The 21,400-nt window shown below is 50.8% G+C and overlaps 1 protein-coding gene and 1 long non-coding RNA gene across 2 annotated transcripts; both read left to right on the top strand.

Annotated features, from left to right (window-relative positions):
- The first annotated feature begins 12,398 nt into the window (after nt 1-12,398).
- On the top strand, nt 12,399-14,385 carry LOC116715883 (uncharacterized). Its single transcript, XR_004338284.1, has 4 exons — nt 12,399-12,513; nt 13,769-13,830; nt 13,915-14,063; nt 14,230-14,385. It is a non-coding gene; the product is annotated as an uncharacterized LOC116715883 (long non-coding RNA).
- Nucleotides 14,386-15,128: 743 nt separating this feature from the next.
- Nucleotides 15,129-17,478, top strand: LOC116716277 (integumentary mucin C.1-like; the record flags this gene model as incomplete). The annotated part of the gene is made up of 4 exons (XM_032557197.1): nt 15,129-15,326; nt 15,987-16,408; nt 17,062-17,170; nt 17,458-17,478. Coding segments are annotated over 4 exons (750 nt in total), but the record flags the coding sequence as incomplete, so codon positions are not given.
- Between the last annotated feature and the right edge of the window lie 3,922 nt (nt 17,479-21,400).

Here is a 21,400-nt window from a genome sequence, read left to right as displayed (position 1 = left end):
ACAACCACAACGGCTCCTACCACAAACACAGCTGCTCCAACCACAACTACAGCTGCTCAAACCACAACAACAGCGGGTCCAACCACAACCACAGCTTCCCCACCGACAACAACAGCGGCTCAAACCACAACAACAGCGCTTCCAACAACAACCACAGCTGCTCCAACCACAACTACAGCTGTGCCAGCCACAACCACAGCTGCATCAACTACAACCACAACGGCTCCAACCACAACCACAGCGGCTCCAACCACAACCACAGCTTCCCCTCCGACAACAACAGCGGCTCAAACTACAACCACAGCAGCTCCAACAACAACCACAGCAGCTCCAACAACAACCACAGCTGCTCCAACTACAACCACAGCTTCTCCAACTACAACCACAGCGGCTCCAACAACAACAGCTGCTCCAACCAAAACCACAGCTACTCCAACCACAACCACAGCGGCTCCAACCACAACCACAGCTGCACCAACCACAACCACAGCTGCTCCAAGCACAACTACAGCTGTGCCAACCACAACCACAGCTACATCAACTACAACATCAGCGGCTCCAACCACAACCACAGCTGCTCCAACCACAACCACAACAGCTCCAACCACAACTACAGCTGTGCCAACCACAACCACAGCTGCATCAACTACAACCACAGCGGCTCCAACCACAACCACAGCTGCTCCAACCACAACTACAGAAGCACCAACCACAACCACAGCTTCTCCAACCACGACCACAGCTGCTCCAACCACAACCACAATGGCTCCAACCACAACCACAGCTGTGCCAACCAAAACCACAGCTGCTCCACCGACTACAACAGCGGCTCAAACCACAACCACAACAGCTCCAACCACAACCACAGTTAGTCCACCTACAACCACAGCGGCTCCAACAACAACCACAGCTGCTCCAAACACAACTACAGCTGTGCCAACCACAACCACAGCTGCATCAACTACAACCACAGTAGCTCCAACCACAACCACAACAGCTCCAACCACAAACACAGCTGCTCCAACCACAACCACAGCTGCTCCAACCACAAGCACAACACCTCCAACCACAACAACAGCTGCTCCAACCACAACAACAGTTAGTCCATCTACAACCACAGCGGCTCCAACAACAACCACAGCTGCTCCAACAACAACTACATCTGTGCCAACCACAACCACAGCTGCTCCAACCACAACCACAGCAGCACCAACCACAACCACAGCTTCTCCAGCCACAACCACAACTGCTCCAACCACAACTACAGCTGCTCCAACCACAATCACAGTTGCTCCAACCACAAACACAGCTGCTCCATCCACAACTACAGCTGCTCAAACCACAACAAAAGCGGTTCCAACCACAACCACAGCTTCCCCACCGACAACAACAGCGGCTCAAACCACAACCACAGCTACTCCAACAACAACCACAGCTGCTCCAACCACAACTACAGCTGTGCCAACCACAACCAAAGCTGCATCAACTACAACCACAGCGTCTCCAACCACAACCACAGCGGCTCCAACCACAACCACAGCTTCCCCTCCGACAACAAAAGCGGCTCAAACTACAACCACAGCTGCTCCAACTACAACCACAGCTTCTCCAACTACAACCACAGCGGCTCCAACAACAACAGCTGCTCCAACCAAAACCACAGCTACTCCAACCACAACCACAGCGGCTCCAACCACAACCACAGCTGCACCAACCACAACCACAGCTGCTCCAAGCACAACTACAGCTGTGCCAACCACAACCACAGCTACATCAACTACAACATCAGCGGCTCCAACCACAACCACAGCTGCTCCAACCACAACCACAACAGCTCCAACCACAACTACAGCTGTGCCAACCACAACCACAGCTGCATCAACTACAACCACAGCGGCTCCAACCACAACCACAGCTGCTCCAACCACAACTACAGAAGCACCAACCACAACCACAGCTTCTCCAACCACGACCACAGCTGCTCCAACCACAACCACAATGGCTCCAACCACAACCACAGCTGTGCCAACCAAAACCACAGCTGCTCCACCGACTACAACAGCGGCTCAAACCACAACCACAACAGCTCCAACCACAACCACAGTTAGTCCACCTACAACCACAGCGGCTCCAACAACAACCACAGCTGCTCCAAACACAACTACAGCTGTGCCAACCACAACCACAGCTGCATCAACTACAACCACAGTAGCTCCAACCACAACCACAACAGCTCCAACCACAAACACAGCTGCTCCAACCACAACCACAGCTGCTCCAACCACAAGCACAACACCTCCAACCACAACAACAGCTGCTCCAACCACAACAACAGTTAGTCCATCTACAACCACAGCGGCTCCAACAACAACCACAGCTGCTCCAACAACAACTACATCTGTGCCAACCACAACCACAGCTGCTCCAACCACAACCACAGCAGCACCAACCACAACCACAGCTTCTCCAGCCACAACCACAACTGCTCCAACCACAACTACAGCTGCTCCAACCACAATCACAGTTGCTCCAACCACAAACACAGCTGCTCCATCCACAACTACAGCTGCTCAAACCACAACAAAAGCGGTTCCAACCACAACCACAGCTTCCCCACCGACAACAACAGCGGCTCAAACCACAACCACAGCTACTCCAACAACAACCACAGCTGCTCCAACCACAACTACAGCTGTGCCAACCACAACCAAAGCTGCATCAACTACAACCACAGCGTCTCCAACCACAACCACAGCGGCTCCAACCACAACCACAGCTTCCCCTCCGACAACAAAAGCGGCTCAAACTACAACCACAGCGGCTCCAACAACAACCACAGCTGCTCCAACCACAACTACATCTGTGCCAACCACAACAACAGCTGCTCCAACCACAACCACAGCTACTCCAACCACAACCACAGCGGCTCCAACCACAACTACAGCTGTGCCAACCACAGCTGCATCAACTACAACATCAGCGGCTCCAACCACAACCACAGCTGCTCCAGCCACAACTACAGCTGTGCCAACCACAACCACAGCAGCTCCAACCACAACCACAACAGCTCCAACCACAACTACAGCTGTGCCAACCATAACCACAGCTGCATCAACTACAACCACAGCGGCTCCAACCACAACCACAGCTGCTCCAACCACAACTACAGCTGTGCCAACCACAACCACAGTAGCTCCAACCACAACTACAACAGCTCCAATCACAACCACAGCTACTCCAACCACAACCACAGCTGCTCCAACCACAACAACAGCAGCACCAACCACAACCACAGCTTCTCCAACCACGACCACAGCTGCTCCAACCACAATCATAATGGCTCCAACCACAACCACAGCTGATCCAACCACAACTACAGCTGCTCCAACTACAACAACAACCACAGCTTCTCCAACCACAACTACAGCTGTGCCAAACACAACCACAGCTGCTCCACCGACTACAACAGCGGCTCAAACCACAACCACAACAGCTCCAACCACTACCACAGTTAGTCCATCTACAACCACAGCGGCTCCAACAACAACCACAGCTGTGCCAACCACAACCACAGCTGCACCAACTACAACCACAGCAGCTCCAACCACAACCACAACAGCTCATACCACAAACACAGCTGCTCCAACCACAACCACAGCTGCTCCAACCACAACCACAACACCTCCAACCACAACAACAGCTGCACCAACTACAACCACAGCGGCTCCAACCACAACCACAGCTGCTCCAACCACAACTACAGCTGTGCCAACCACAACCACAGCGTCTCCAACCACAACCACAACAGCTCCAACCACAACCACAGCTGCTCCAACTACAACAACGGCTGCTCCAACTACAACAACAGAGGCTCCAACTACAACCACAGCGGCTCCAACCACAAACACAGCTGCTCCAACCACAACTACAGCTGCTCCAACCACAACCACAGCAGGTCCAACCACAACCACAGCTTCCCCACCGACAACAACAGCGGCTCAAACCACAACAACAGCGCCTACAACAACAACCACAGCTGCTCCAACCACAACTACAGCTGTGCCAACCACAACCACAGCTGCATCAACTACAACCACAGCGGCTCCAACCACAACCACAACAGCTCCAACCACAACTACAGCTGTGCCAACCACAACCACAGCTGCATCAACTACAACCACAGCGGCTCCAACCACAACCACAGCTGCTCCAACCACAACTACAGCTGTGCCAACCACAACCACAGTAGCTCCAACCACAACTACAACAGCTCCAATCACAACCACAGCTGCTCCAACTACAACAACGGCTGCTCCAACTACAACAACGGCTGCTCCAACCACAACCACAGCTACTCCAACCACAACCACAGCAGCACCAACCACAACCACAGCTGTGCCAACCACAACCACAGCTGCTCCACCGACTACAACAGCGGCTCAAACCACAACCACAACAGCTCCAACCACAACCACAGTTAGTCCACCTACAACCACAGCGGCTCCAACAACAACCACAGCTGCTCCAACCACAACTACAGCTATGCCAACCACAACCACAGCTGCATCAACTACAACCACAGTAGCTCCAACCACAACCACAACAGCTCCAACCACAAACACAGCTGCTCCAACCACAACCACAGCTGCTCCAACCACAACCACAGCACCTCCAACCACAACAACAGCTGCTCCAACCACAACAACAGCTGCTCCAACCACAACCACAGCACCTCCAACCACAACAACAGCTGCACCAACTACAACCTCAGCGGCTCCAACCACAACCACAGCTGCTCCAACCACAACTACAGCTGTGCCAACCACGACCACAACATCTCCAACCACAACCACAACAGCTCCAACCACAACCACAGCTGTGCCAACCACAACCACAGTAGCTCCAACCACAACCACAGCTGCTCCAACCACAACCACAGCAGCACCAACCACAACCACAGCTTCTCCAACCACGACCACAGCTGCTCCAACCACAATCACAATGGCTCCAACCACAACCACAGCTGATCCAACCACAACTACAGCTGCTCCAACTACAACAACAACCACAGCTGCTCCAACCACAACTACAGCTGTGCCAACCACAACCACAGTAGCTCCAACCACAACCACAGCTGCTCCAACCACAACCACAGCAGCACCAACCACAACCACAGCTTCTCCAACCACGACCACAGCTGCTCCAACCACAATCACAATGGCTCCAACCACAACCACAGCTGATCCAACCACAACTACAGCTGCTCCAACTACAACAACAACCACAGCTTCTCCAACCACAACTACAGCTGTGCCAACCACAACTACAGCTGTGCCAACCACAACCACAACAGCTCCAACCACAACCACAGTTAGTCCATCTACAACCACAGCGGCTCCAACAACAACCACAGCTGTGCCAACCACAACCACAGCTGCACCAACTACAACCACAGCAGCTCCAACCACAACCACAACAGCTCATACCACACACACAGCTGCTCCAACCACAACCACAGCTGCTCCAACCACAACCACAACACCTCCAACCACAACAACAGCTGCACCAACTACAACCACAGCGGCTCCAACAACAACCACAGCTGCTCCAACCACAACTACAGCTGTGCCAACCACAACCACAGCATCTCCAACCACAACCACAACAGCTCCAACCACAACCACAGCTGCTCCAACTACAACAACGGCTGCTCCAACTACAACAACAGAGGCTCCAACTACAACCACAGCGGCTCCAACCACAAACACAGCTGCTCCAACCACAACTACAGCTGCTCCAACCACAACCACAGCAGGTCCAACCACAACCACAGCTTCCCCACCGACAACAACAGCGGCTCAAACCACAACAACAGCGCCTACAACAACAACCAAAGCTGCTCCAACCACAACTACAGCTGTGCCAACCACAACCACAGCTGCATCAACTACAACCACAGCGGCTCCAACCACAACCACAACAGTTCCAACCACAACTACAGCTGTGCCAACCACAACCACAGCTGCATCAACTACAAACACAGTGGCTCCAACCACAACCACAGCTGCTCCAACCACAACTACAGCTGTGCCAACCACAACCACAGTAGCTCCAACCACAAGTACAACAGCTCCAATCACAACCACAGCTGCTCCAACTACAACAACGGCTGCTCCAACTACAACAACGGCTGCTCCAACTACAACCACAGCTACTCCAACCACAACCACAGCGGCACCAACCACAACCACAGCTTCTCCAACCACAACTACAGCTGCACCAACAACAACAACGGCTGCTCCAACTACAACCACAGCTTCTCCAACTACAACCACAGCGGCTCCAACAACAACAGCTGCTCCAACCACAACCACAGCTACTCCAACCACAACCACAGCGGCTCCAACCACAACCACAGCTGCACCAACCACAACCACTGCTGCTCCAACCACACCTACAGCTGTGCAAACCACAACCACAGCTGCATCAACTACAACATCAGCGGCTCCAACCACAACCACAGCTGCTCCAACCACAACTACAGCTGTGCCAACCACAACCACAGCAGCTCCAACCACAACCACAACAGCTCCAACCACAACTACAGCTGTGCCAACCACAACCACAGCTGCATCAACTACAACCACAGCGGCTCCAACAACAACCACAGCTGCTCCAACCACAACTACAGCTGTGCCAACCACAACCACAGTAGCTCCAACCACAACTACAACAGCTCCAATCACAACCACAGCTGCTCCAACTACAACAACGGCTGCTCCAACTACAACAACGGCTGCTCCAACTACAACTACAGCACCTCCAACCACAACAACAGCTGTGCACACCACAACCACAGCTGCATCAACTACAACCACAGCGGCTCCAACCACAACCACAGCTGCTCCAACCACAACTACAGCTGTGCCAACCACAACCACAGTAGCTCCAACCACAACTACAACAGCTCCAATCACAACCACAGCTGCTCCAACTACAACAACGGCTGCTCCAACTACAACAACGGCTGCTCCAACCACAACCACAGCTACTCCAACAACAACCACAGCTGCTCCAACCACAACTACAGCTGTGCCAACCACAACCACAGCTGCATCAACTACAACCATAGCGTCTCCAACCACAACCACAGCGGCTCCAACCACAACCACAGCTTCCCCTCCGACAACAACAGCGGCTCAAACTACAACCACAGCGGCTCCAACAACAACCACAGCTGCTCCAACCACAACTACAGCTGCACCAACAACAACAACGGCTGCTCCAACTACAACCACAGCTTCTCCAACTACAACCACAGCGGCTCCAACAACAGCTGCTCCAACCACAACCACAGCTACTCCAACCACAACCACAGCGGCTCCAACCACAACCACAGCTGCACCAACCACAACCACAGCTGCTCCAACCACAACTACAGCTGTGCCAACCACAACCACAGCTGCATCAACTACAACATCAGCGGCTCCAACCACAACCACAGCTGCTCCAAGCACAACTACAGCTGTGCCAACCACAACCACAGCAGCTCCAACCACAACCACAACAGCTCCAACCACAACTACAGCTTTGCCAACCACAACCACAGCTGCATCAACTACAACCACAGCGGCTCCAACCACAACCACAGCTGCTCCAACCACAACTACAGCTGTGCCAACCACAACCACAGTAGCTCCAACCACAACTACAACAGCTCCAATCACAACCACAGCTGCTCCAACTACAACAACGGCTGCTCCAACTACAACAACGGCTGCTCCAACTACAACTACAGCACCTCCAACCACAACAACAGCTTCTCCAACCACGACCACAGCTGCTCCAACCACAACCACAACCACAGCTGATCCAACCACACCTGCAGCTGCTCCAACTACAACAACAACCAGAGCTTCTCCAACCACAACTACAGCTGTGCCAACCACAACCACAGCTGCTCCACCGACTACAACAGCGGCTCAAACCACAACCACAACAGCTCCAACCACAAACACAGCTGCTCCAACCACAACCACAGCTGCTCCAACCACAACCACAGCACCTCCAACCACAACAACAGCTGCTCCAACCACAACAACAGCTGCTCCAACCACAACCACAGCACCTCCAACCACAACAACAGCTGCACCAACTACAACCTCAGCGGCTCCAACCACAACCACAGCTGCTCCAACCACAACTACAGCTGTGCCAACCACAACCACAACATCTCCAACCACAACCACAACAGCTCCAACCACAACCACAGCTGCTCCAACTACAACAACGGCTTCTCCAACTACAACAACAGAGGCTCCAACTACAACCACAGCGGCTCCAACCACAACGACAGCTGCACCAACTACAACCACAGTTTCTCCAACTACAACCACAGCAGCTCCAACAACAGCTGCTCCAACCACAACCACAGCTACTCCAACCACAACCACAGTGGCTCCAACCACAACCACAGCTGCTCCAACCACGACTACAGCTGCTCCAACCACGACAACAGTTGCTCCAACCACAATCACAGTTGCTCCAACCACAACAGCAGCTAAAACCACAACAACAGCGGCTACAACCACAACCACAACAGCTCCAACCACAACCACAGCTGCTCCAACCACAACAACAGCTGCTCCAACCACAACCACAACGGCTCCAACCACAACTACAGCTGTGCCAACCACAACCACAGCTGCTCCACCGACAACAACAGCGGCTCAAACCACAACCACAACAGCTCCAACCACAACCACAGTTAGTCCATCTACAACCACAGCGGCTCCAACAACAACCACAGCTGCTCCAACAACATCTACATCTGTGCCAACCACAACCACAGCTGCTCCAACCACAACCACAGCTGCCCCAACCACAACTACAGCTGCTCCAACCACAATCACAGTTGCTCCAACCACAACCACAACGGCTCCTACCACAAACACAGCTGCTCCAACGACAACTACAGCTGCTCAAACCACAACCACAGTGGCTCCAACCACAACCACAGCTGCTCCAACGACAACCACAGCTGCTCCAACCACAAGTACAGCTGTGCCAACCACAACCACAGCTGCATCAACTACAACATCGGCGGCTCCAACCACAACCATAGCTTCCCCTCCGACAACAACAGCGGCTCAAACTACAACAACAGCGGCTCCAACCACAACCACAGCTGCTCCAACTACAACAACGGCTGCTCCAACTACAACAACGGCTGCTCCAACCACAACCACAGCTACTCCAACAACAACCACAGCTGCTCCAACCACAACTACAGCTGTGCCAACCACAACCACAGCTGCATCAACTACAACCATAGCGTCTCCAACCACAACCACAGCGGCTCCAACCACAACCACAGCTTCCCCTCCGACAACAACAGCGGCTCAAACTACAACCACAGCGGCTCCAACAACAACCACAGCTGCTCCAACCACAACTACAGCTGCACCAACAACAACAACGGCTGCTCCAACTACAACCACAGCTTCTCCAACTACAACCACAGCGGCTCCAACAACAGCTTCTCCAACCACAACCACAGCTACTCCAACCACAACCACAGCGGCTCCAACCACAACCACAGCTGCACCAACCACAACCACAGCTGCTCCAACCACAACTACAGCTGTGCCAACCACAACCACAGCTGCATCAACTACAACATCAGCGGCTCCAACCACAACCACAGCTGCTCCAAGCACAACTACAGCTGTGCCAACCACAACCACAGCAGCTCCAACCACAACCACAACAGCTCCAACCACAACTACAGCTTTGCCAACCACAACCACAGCTGCATCAACTACAACCACAGCGGCTCCAACCACAACCACAGCTGCTCCAACCACAACTACAGCTGTGCCAACCACAACCACAGTAGCTCCAACCACAACTACAACAGCTCCAATCACAACCACAGCTGCTCCAACTACAACAACGGCTGCTCCAACTACAACAACGGCTGCTCCAACTACAACTACAGCACCTCCAACCACAACAACAGCTTCTCCAACCACGACCACAGCTGCTCCAACCACAACCACAACCACAGCTGATCCAACCACACCTGCAGCTGCTCCAACTACAACAACAACCAGAGCTTCTCCAACCACAACTACAGCTGTGCCAACCACAACCACAGCTGCTCCACCGACTACAACAGCGGCTCAAACCACAACCACAACAGCTCCAACCACAAACACAGCTGCTCCAACCACAACCACAGCTGCTCCAACCACAACCACAGCACCTCCAACCACAACAACAGCTGCTCCAACCACAACAACAGCTGCTCCAACCACAACCACAGCACCTCCAACCACAACAACAGCTGCACCAACTACAACCTCAGCGGCTCCAACCACAACCACAGCTGCTCCAACCACAACTACAGCTGTGCCAACCACAACCACAACATCTCCAACCACAACCACAACAGCTCCAACCACAACCACAGCTGCTCCAACTACAACAACGGCTTCTCCAACTACAACAACAGAGGCTCCAACTACAACCACAGCGGCTCCAACCACAACGACAGCTGCACCAACTACAACCACAGTTTCTCCAACTACAACCACAGCAGCTCCAACAACAGCTGCTCCAACCACAACCACAGCTACTCCAACCACAACCACAGTGGCTCCAACCACAACCACAGCTGCTCCAACCACGACTACAGCTGCTCCAACCACGACAACAGTTGCTCCAACCACAATCACAGTTGCTCCAACCACAACAGCAGCTAAAACCACAACAACAGCGGCTACAACCACAACCACAACAGCTCCAACCACAACCACAGCTGCTCCAACCACAACAACAGCTGCTCCAACCACAACCACAACGGCTCCAACCACAACTACAGCTGTGCCAACCACAACCACAGCTGCTCCACCGACAACAACAGCGGCTCAAACCACAACCACAACAGCTCCAACCACAACCACAGTTAGTCCATCTACAACCACAGCGGCTCCAACAACAACCACAGCTGCTCCAACAACATCTACATCTGTGCCAACCACAACCACAGCTGCTCCAACCACAACCACAGCTGCCCCAACCACAACTACAGCTGCTCCAACCACAATCACAGTTGCTCCAACCACAACCACAACGGCTCCTACCACAAACACAGCTGCTCCAACGACAACTACAGCTGCTCAAACCACAACCACAGTGGCTCCAACCACAACCACAGCTGCTCCAACGACAACCACAGCTGCTCCAACCACAAGTACAGCTGTGCCAACCACAACCACAGCTGCATCAACTACAACATCGGCGGCTCCAACCACAACCATAGCTTCCCCTCCGACAACAACAGCGGCTCAAACTACAACAACAGCGGCTCCAACCACAACCACAGCTGCTCCAACCACAACTACAGCTGCACCAACTACAACAACGGCTGCTCCAAGTACAACCACAGCTTCTCCAACTACAATCACAGTGGCTCCAACAACAACAGCTGCTCTAACCACAACCACAGCTACTCCAACCACAACCACAGCGACTCCAACCACAACCACAGCTGCTCCAACCACAACCACAGCTGCTCCAACCACAACTACAGCTGTGCCAACCACAACCACAGCAGCTCCAACCACAACCACAACAGCTCCAACCACAAATACAGCTGTGCCAACCACAACCACAGCTGCATCAACTACAACCACAGCGGCTCCAACCACAACTACAGCTGTGCCAACCACAACTACAGCAGCTCCAACCACAACTACAACAGCTCCAATCACAACCACAGCTGCTCCAACTACAACAACGGCTGCTCCAACCACAAACACAGCTGCTCCAACCACAACTACAGCTGCTCCAACCACAACCACAGCACCTCCAACCACAACAACAGCTGCTCCAACCGCAACAACAGCTGCTCCAACCACAACCACAGCACCTCCAACCACAACAACAGCTGCAACAACCACAAAAACAGTTGCTCCAACTACAACCACAGTGGCTCCAACCACAACCACAGAAGCTCCAACTACAACCACAGCTTCTCCAACTACAACCACAGCAGCTCCAACAACAACAAAAGCTGCTCGAACCACATCCACAGCTGCTCCAACCACAATTCCAGCTACTCCAACTACAACTACAGTTGCTCCAACCACAACAGCTGCACCAACCACAACAACTGCAGCTCCATCCACAACCACTGCTGCTCCAACAACAACCACGGCAGCTCCAACCACAACTACAGCTGCTCCAACCACAACTACTGTGGCTCAAACGACAACAACTTCTCCAACCACATCCACATTTGCCCCAACCACAACATCAGCTGCTCCAACCACAACCACAGCATCTATAATACTTTCTACAACTGCAACAACTACCGTTAGTACAACTGAAATGAAAAAGGTTGTACGCCGAATGACCTTTAGGTCTCCTGATGATATCTTTACCAGCGATCTTGAAATTGATTCTTCAGTTGCTTTCAGCCAACGGTCCCAAATTTTGTGGAATCGTGTAAGTTTTATTTTCTTAATCTTCCCATCGTTTGTAAGTTTTTTTTTTTAAATCAGATAACACATTTTATTCTATATTATTTTTATAGCAGTAGTTCATTGTGTTAGATTCCTGGTACTTTCATCTTGGAGCAATAAGTCCCTACTTTACAATCAGATTGGCAACAGTACCCTAATTTAGTAAGAATAAGCAAGTATATACAATTGATAAATGGATTGAAATGATCTTTTAAAGCATGAGTGTCAAGCTCATTCTAATGCTGGGCCACTTCAAGATCTTAAATATTCTCAAAGGGCCGGTAATGGCGAAATGTATTGATAAAACTACCCATTAACTAACTATTACTGAGTTATACCTTTCTCAGCATATCATGAGTATGTCTTAAAATTAAATATTTAACATATTTTCACATTGTAATTTGATACAATGCAAAAAACTTTTTTGATTATTATGGCCCTATAATGCATGGGTGTCCAAAGTGTGGCCTGGGGGCCGTTTGTGGTCCTTGGACTGAGTGTGCGCACACCAAAGCAGTTTGAGAATGACAGAAATTTGGCCCATCCAAATTGACTATTGATTTTTACATCAGGACAAATGTATTACTATCATAATTTTCTCATAATGGAAAAAGTTAGGAACAACAAAAGTGTTTGTCTTTTTAAAACCAAGCTTTTATTATGAATAGAAAAATGGTTATCCAGATTTTTACTGACTTTACTGCACCCCAAATCAACTGTTATCGAATTTACTAATTTGGCTTATTATAGCAAGCAATTTAAAAAGGTGACCCTAAATTATGTTCTTATAACTGAGAATAAATTTGTTGTACTGAGCCAAAAAGAATTTCATAACAAGATACACTTTTTTCATATAGCTAACTTGCAAAATCCTTTTTATGTTTGGAATCTACAATGAGAAACCTCCCTTTTCTTAAAAAAAAAAAAAAAAAAAAGGTTGGATTGCTTAATTGCTTTATTTTAAGGTTCATTCTCTTTTTTTGGCCGTACTCTACAGTCTTGAGGGCCGGATAAATAGTTGCGGTAGGATGTGTTTAAAGTATGTGGCCATTTGGACTTCAGCTTCATTGCCAAAATAAAATAGTGTCATAAAAATATACAAAGAATTTTCAACACTTCAATTGAAATCAGATGAGTCATGATAATGCATTGTTTTTATGTTTTTACTGCTTCAAATTCTGAGTTATAACATTGTAAAACAGAGAGCAAGTAATTGATTTCACATCATTTCTTTGCAGCTTCATCCCCTCTACAAACAAGCATTTTCGTCATTCTTGAGAATGATTATTGTCTCATTCAGGTACTGAAATAGAAAAAAAAACACATTTACTCCTTCTAAATGAGACTTTTGTATAAATGAGATTTTGTCTCTCGATATTTGCAGAAGAGGATCAGTTATCAACACGCTGGACCTCGATTTTCAAGCAACAGATGTTCCTAGTAATCTAGAAATCGAAAATGTTTTAATCAATGAGGCACGAAACATAACTGAATTCTCGGTGGAAACATCATCGGTTGCTGTTGAAGACTATGGTAAGTAAAGTAAAAAACATCCATAAAAAACTGTAATTCTGTATTCTTAAGAGACTACCAAAATTAGAGGAATATATATGAAAGTAAGGATATCCCAGGATTTTTTTTAATTTTCAGAATTATATGAAACTGCATAACTAATATTTCTGTAAAACTGCAACCACAGTATCGACAACCACGTTTGCACCAACGACAACAGCTGCTCCAACCACAACAGTTTCTCCAACCACAACCACAGCTACTCCAACTACAATCATAGCGGCTCCAACAACCACTGCTGCTGCTCCAACCACAACCACAGTGGCTCCGACCACAAACACAGCAGCTCCAACTACAACCACAGTGGCTCCAACCACAACCACTGCTGCTCCAACCACAGCTGTTCCAACTACAACCACAGCGGCTCCAACTACAACCACAGTGGCTCCGACCACAAACACAGCAGCTCCAACTACAACCACAGTGGCTCCAACCACAACCACTGCTGCTCCAACCACAGCTGTTCCAACTACAACCACAGCGGCTCCAACTACAACCACAGTGGCTCCAACCACAACCACTGCTGCTCCAACCACAGCTGTTCCAACTACAACCACAGCGGCTCCAACCACAACCACAGCAGATTCGACCACAACCACAGCTGTTTCAACAACAACCACAGGGGCACCGACCACAACCACGGCTGCTCCAACCACAACCACTGCTGCTCCAACTACAACCACAGCTACTCCAACTACAACCACAGTGGCTTCTACCACAACAACAGCTGCTCCAACCACAACAACAGCTGCTCCAACTACAACCACAGTGGCTCAAACCACAACCACTGCTACTCCAACTACAACCACAGCTACTCCAACTACAACCAGAGTGGCTCCTACCACAACAACAGCTGCTCCAACCACAACCACAGCTGCTCCAACTACAACCACAGTGGCTCCAACCACAACCACTGCTGCTCCAACCACAGCTGTTCCAACTACAACCACAGGGGCACCGACCACAACCACAGCTGCTCCAACCACAAACACAGCTACTCCAACTACAACCACAGCTACTCCAACTACAACCACAGTGGCTTCTACCACAACCACAGCTGCTCCAACCACAACCACTGCTGCTCCAACTACAACCACAGCTACTCCAACTACAACCACAGTGGCTTCTACCACAACAACAGCTGCTCCAACCACAACAACAGCTGCTCCAACTACAACCACAGTGGCTCAAACCACAACCACTGCTACTCCAACTACAACCACAGTGGCTCCTACCACAACAACAGCTGCTCCAACCACATCCACAGCTGCTCCAACTACAACCACAGTGGCTCCAACCACAACCACTGCTGCTCCAACCACAGCTGTTCCAACTACAACCACAGGGGCACCGACCACAACCACAGCTGCTCCAACTACAACCACAGTGGCTCCAACCACAACAACAATTGCTCCATCTACAACAACAGAGACACCAACCACAACTACAGCTGCTCCGACCCCAACAGTTGCTCCAACCACAACAACAGCAACTCCCACCACAACCACAGCTGCTCCAAACACAACCACTGCTGCTCCAACTACAACCACAGCTACTCCAACTACAACCACAGTGGCTTCTACCACAACAACAGCTGCTCCAACCACAACAACAGCTGCTCCAACTACAACCACAGTGGCTCAAACCACAACCACTGCTACTCCAACTACAACCACAGTGGCTCCTACCACAACAACAGCTGCTCCAACCACATCCACAGCTGCTCCAACTACAACCACAGTGGCTCCAACCACAACCACTGCTGCTCCAACCACAGCTGTTCCAACTACAACCACAGGGGCACCGACCACAACCACAGCTGCTCCAACTACAACCACAGTGGCTCCAACCACAACAACAATTGCTCCATCTACAACAACGGAGACACCAACCACAACCACAACGGCTCCAACCACAACAACAGAGGCACCAACCACAACTACAGTGGCTGCAACCACAACCACAGCAGCTCCAACCACAACCACAGCAGTTCCAACTACAACAACGGAGACACCAACCACAACCACAACGGCTCCAACCACAACAACAGGGGCACCAACCACAACTACAGTGGCTGCAACCACAACCACAGCAGCTCCAACCACAACCACAGCTGCTCCAACTACAACCACAGTGGCTCCAACCACAACCACTGCTGCTCCAACCACAGCTGTTCCAACTACAACCACAGGGGCACCGACCACAACCACAGCTGCTCCAACTACAACCACAGTGGCTCCAACCACAACAACAATTGCTCCATCTACAACAACAGAGACACCAACCACAACTACAGCTGCTCCGACCTCAACAGTTGCTCCAACCACAACAACAGCAACTCCCACCACAACCACAGCTGCTCCAAACACAACCACTGCTGCTCCAACTACAACCACAGCTACTCCAACTACAACCACAGTGGCTTCTACCACAACAACAGCTGCTCCAACCACAACAACAGCTGCTCCAACTACAACCACAGTGGCTCAAACCACAACCACTGCTACTCCAACTACAACCACAGTGGCTCCTACCACAACAACAGCTGCTCCAACCACATCCACAGCTGCTCCAACTACAACCACAGTGGCTCCAACCACAACCACTGCTGCTCCAACCACAGCTGTTCCAACTACAACCACAGGGGCACCGACCACAACCACAGCTGCTCCAACTACAACCACAGTGGCTCCAACCACAACAACAATTGCTCCATCTACAACAACGGAGACACCAACCACAACCACAACGGCTCCAACCACAACAACAGAGGCACCAACCACAACTACAGTGGCTGCAACCACAACCACAGCAGCTCCAACCACAACCACAGCAGTTCCAACTACAACAACGGAGACACCAACCACAACCACAACGGCTCCAACCACAACAACAGGGGCACCAACCACAACTACAGTGGCTGCAACCACAACCACAGCAGCTCCAACCACAACCACAGCAGCTCCAACTACAACCACAGTTTTTCCAACTACAACGACAACTGCTCCAGCCACAACCACTGCAGCTCCAACCACAACCACAGTGGCTCCAAGCACAACCACAGTTGTGCCAACTACAACCACAGAGGCACCAACCACAACAACAGTTGCTCCAACCACAACCACAACTGCTCCGACCACAACAACAGAGGCACCAACCACAACCACAGCTGCTGCAACTTCACCCACAGTTTTTCCAACTACAACTACAACTGCTCCAACCACAACAACAGAAGCTCCGACCACACAAAACGTTGCTTCAGCCACAACAACACAGGCACCAACCACAACAACAGCAGCTCCAAAATCGACCACAGCTGCTGCAACCACAACAGCTTCTCCAACCACAACAACAGAAGCTCCAACCACAACAGTAACTCTAACCACAACAGCTTCTCCAACCACAACAACAGCTGCTCCGACAACAACAACAGTTGCTCCAACCACAACAACAGAGGCACCAACCACAACAACAGAAGCTCCAACCACAACTACAGTAGATCCAACCACAACAACAGCAACACCAACCACAACAACAGCTGCTCCAACCACAACCACAGCGGCTGCAACCACAACAGCTTCTCCAACCACAACAACAGAAGCTCCAACTACAACTACAGTACCTCCAACTACAACAACAGCTGCTCCGACCACAACAACAGTTGCTCCAACCACAACAACAGAAGCTCCAACTACAACTACAGTGCCTCCAACCACAACAACAGAATCTCCAACCACAACTACAGTACCTCCAACCACAACAACAGCAGCTTCAACCACAACCACATCAGTTCAAACCACAACCACAGCTGCTGCAACCACAACAGCTTCCCCAACCACAACAACAGCTGCTCCAACCACAACCACAGCTGCTCCAACTACAACCACATCGGCTCAAACCACAACCACTGCAGCTCCGACTACGACCACAGCTGCTCCAACCACAACAACAGAGGCACCAATCACAACAACAGCAGCTAAAACCACAACCACAGCTGCTGCAACCACAACAGCTTCTCCAACCACAACAACAGAATCTCCAAGCACAACTACCGCACCTCCAACCACAACAACAGCTGCTCCAACCACAACAACAGCAGCTCCAACCACAACCACAGCAGTTCAAACCACAACCACAGCTGCTGCAACCACAACAGCTTCTCCAACCACAACTACAGCTGCTCCGACCACAACAACAGTTGCTCCAACTACAACCACATCGGCTCAAACCATAACCACTGCTGCTCCAACTACGACCACAGCAGCTCCAAGCACAACCACAGTTGTGCCAACTACAACCACAGAGGCACCAACCACAACAACAGTTGCTCCAACCACAACCACAACTGCTCCGACCACAACAACAGAGGCACCAACCACAACCACAGCTGCTGCAACCACAACAGCTTCTCCAACCACAACTACAGCTGCTCCGACCACAAAAACAGTTGTTCAAATCACAACAACAGTAGCTACGACGACAACAGCCTCTCCAACCACAACCACAGCTGCTCCATCCACAACCACAGCTGCTCCAACCACAACAACAGAAGCTCCGACCACACGAAACGTTGCTTCAACCACAACAACAGAGGCACCAAACACAACAACAGCAGCTCCAAAATCGACCACAGCTGCTGCAACCACAACAGCTTCTCCGACCACAACAACAGAAGCTCCAACCACAACAGTAACTCTAACCACAACAGCTTCTCCAACCACAACAACAGCTGCTCCGACAACAACAACAGTTGCTCCAACCACAACAACAGAGGCACCAACCACAACAACAGAAGCTCCAACCACAACTACAGTAGATCCAACCACAACAACAGAAACACCAACCACAACAACAGCTGCTCCAACCACAACCACATCGGCTGCAACCACAACAGCTTCTCCAACCACAACAACAGAAGCTCCAACTACAACTACAGTACCTCCAACTACAACAACAGCTGCTCCGACCACAACAACAGTTGCTCCAACCACAACAACAGAAGCTCCAACTATAACTACAGTGCCTCCAACTACAACCACAGAGGCACCAACCACAACAACAGAAGCTCCAACCACAACTACTGTAGATCCAACCACAACAACAGCAACACCAACCACAACATCAGCTGCTCCAACCACAACCACAGCGGCTGCAACCACAACAGCTTCTCCAACCACAACAACAGCTGCTCCGACAACAACAACAGTTGCTCCAACCACAACAACAGAGGCACCAACCACAACAACAGAAGCTCCAACCAAAACTACAGTAGATCCAACCACAACAACAGCAACACCAACCACAACAACAGCTGCTCCAACCACAACCACAGCAGCTGCAACCACAACAGCTTCTCCAACCACAACAACAGAAGCTCCAACTACAACTACAGTACCTCCAACTACAACAACAGCTGCTCCGACCACAACAACAGTTGCTCCAACCACAACAACAGAAGCTCCAACTACAACTACAGTGCCTCCAACCACAACAACAGAATCTCCAACCACAACTACAGTACCTCCAACCACAACAACAGCAGCTCCAACCACAACCACATCAGTTCAAACCACAACCACAGCTGCTGCAACCACAACAGCTTCCCCAACCACAACAACAGCTGCTCCAACCACAACCACAGCTGCTCCAACTACAACCACATCGGCTCAAACCACAACCACTGCAGCTCCGACTACGACCACAGCAGCTCCAACCACAACAACAGAGGCACCAATCACAACAACAGCAGCTAAAACCACAACCACAGCTGCTGCAACCACAACAGCTTCTCCAACCACAACAACAGAATCTCCAAGCACAACTACCGCACCTCCAACCACAACAACAGCTGCTCCAACCACAACAACAGCAGCTCCAACCACAACCACAGCAGTTCAAACCACAACCACAGCTGCTGCAACCACAACTACAGTACCTCCAACCACAACAACAGCAGCTCCAACCACAACCTCATCAGTTCAAACCACAACCACAGCTGCTGCAACCACAACAGCTTCCCCAACCACAACAACAGCTGCTCCAACCACAACCACAGCTGCTCCAACTACAACCACATCGGCTCAAACCACAACCACTGCAGCTCCGACTACGACCACAGCTGCTCCAACCACAACAACTGAGGCACCAATCACAACAACAGCAGCTAAAACCACAACCACAGCTGCTGCAACCACAACAGCTTCTCCAACCACAACAACAGAATCTCCAAGCACAACTACCGCACCTCCAACCACAACCACAGCTTCTCCAACCACAACTACAGCTGCCCCGACCACAACTACAGTTGCTCCAACCACAACAACAGTAGCTCCGAAGACAACAGCCTCTCCAACCACAACCACATCAGCTCCAACCACAACCACAACTGCTCCGACCACAACAACAGAGGCACCAACCTCAACTACAGTGGTTGCAACCACAACCACAGCAGCTCCAACCACAACCACAGCTTCTCCAACCACAACAACAGAATCTCCAACCACAACTACAGTACCTCCAACCACAATGACAGCTTCTCTAACCACAACAACAGTAGCTTCAACAACAACAACAGCCACTCCCACCACAACCACAGCTGCTAAATCCACAACAGCATCTCCAACCACACCCACAGCTACTCCAACTACAACCACAGTCCCTCCAACCACAACAACAGCTGCTCCAACCACAACCACAGCTGCACCAACTACAACCACATCGGCTCAAACCATAACCACTGCTGCTCCAACTACGACCACAGCAGCTCCAAGCACAACCACAGTTGTGCCAACTACAACCACAGAGGCACCAACCACAACAACAGTTGCTCCAACCACAACCACAACTGCTCCGACCACAACAACAGAGGCACCAACCACAACCACAGCTGCTGCAACCACAACAGCTTCTCCAACCACAACGACAGCTGCTCCGACCACAAAAACAGTTGCTCAAACCACAACAACAGTAGCTACAACGACAACAGCCTCTCCAACCACAACCACAGCTGCTCCATCCACAACCACAGCTGCTCCAACCACAACAACAGAGGCACCAACCTCAACTACAGTGGCTGCAACCACAACTACAGCAGCTCCAACCACTACCACAGCATCTCTAACTACAACCACAGTTGTTTCAACAACAACTACAACTCCTCCAACCACAACAACAGAAGCTCCAACCACAACTACAGTACCTCCAACCACAACAACAGCTGCTCCGACCACAACAACAGTTGCTGCAACCCCAACAGCTTCTCCAACCACAACAACAGCTTCTCCAACCACAACTACAGT

The sequence above is a fragment of the Xiphophorus hellerii genome, chromosome 24 (assembly GCF_003331165.1).
Source record: "Xiphophorus hellerii strain 12219 chromosome 24, Xiphophorus_hellerii-4.1, whole genome shotgun sequence".
Classification (NCBI taxonomy): domain Eukaryota; kingdom Metazoa; phylum Chordata; class Actinopteri; order Cyprinodontiformes; family Poeciliidae; genus Xiphophorus; species Xiphophorus hellerii.
The sequence above is the reverse complement of the archived record's forward strand: the minus strand, read 5'-3'. Positions and strand labels throughout refer to the sequence as shown.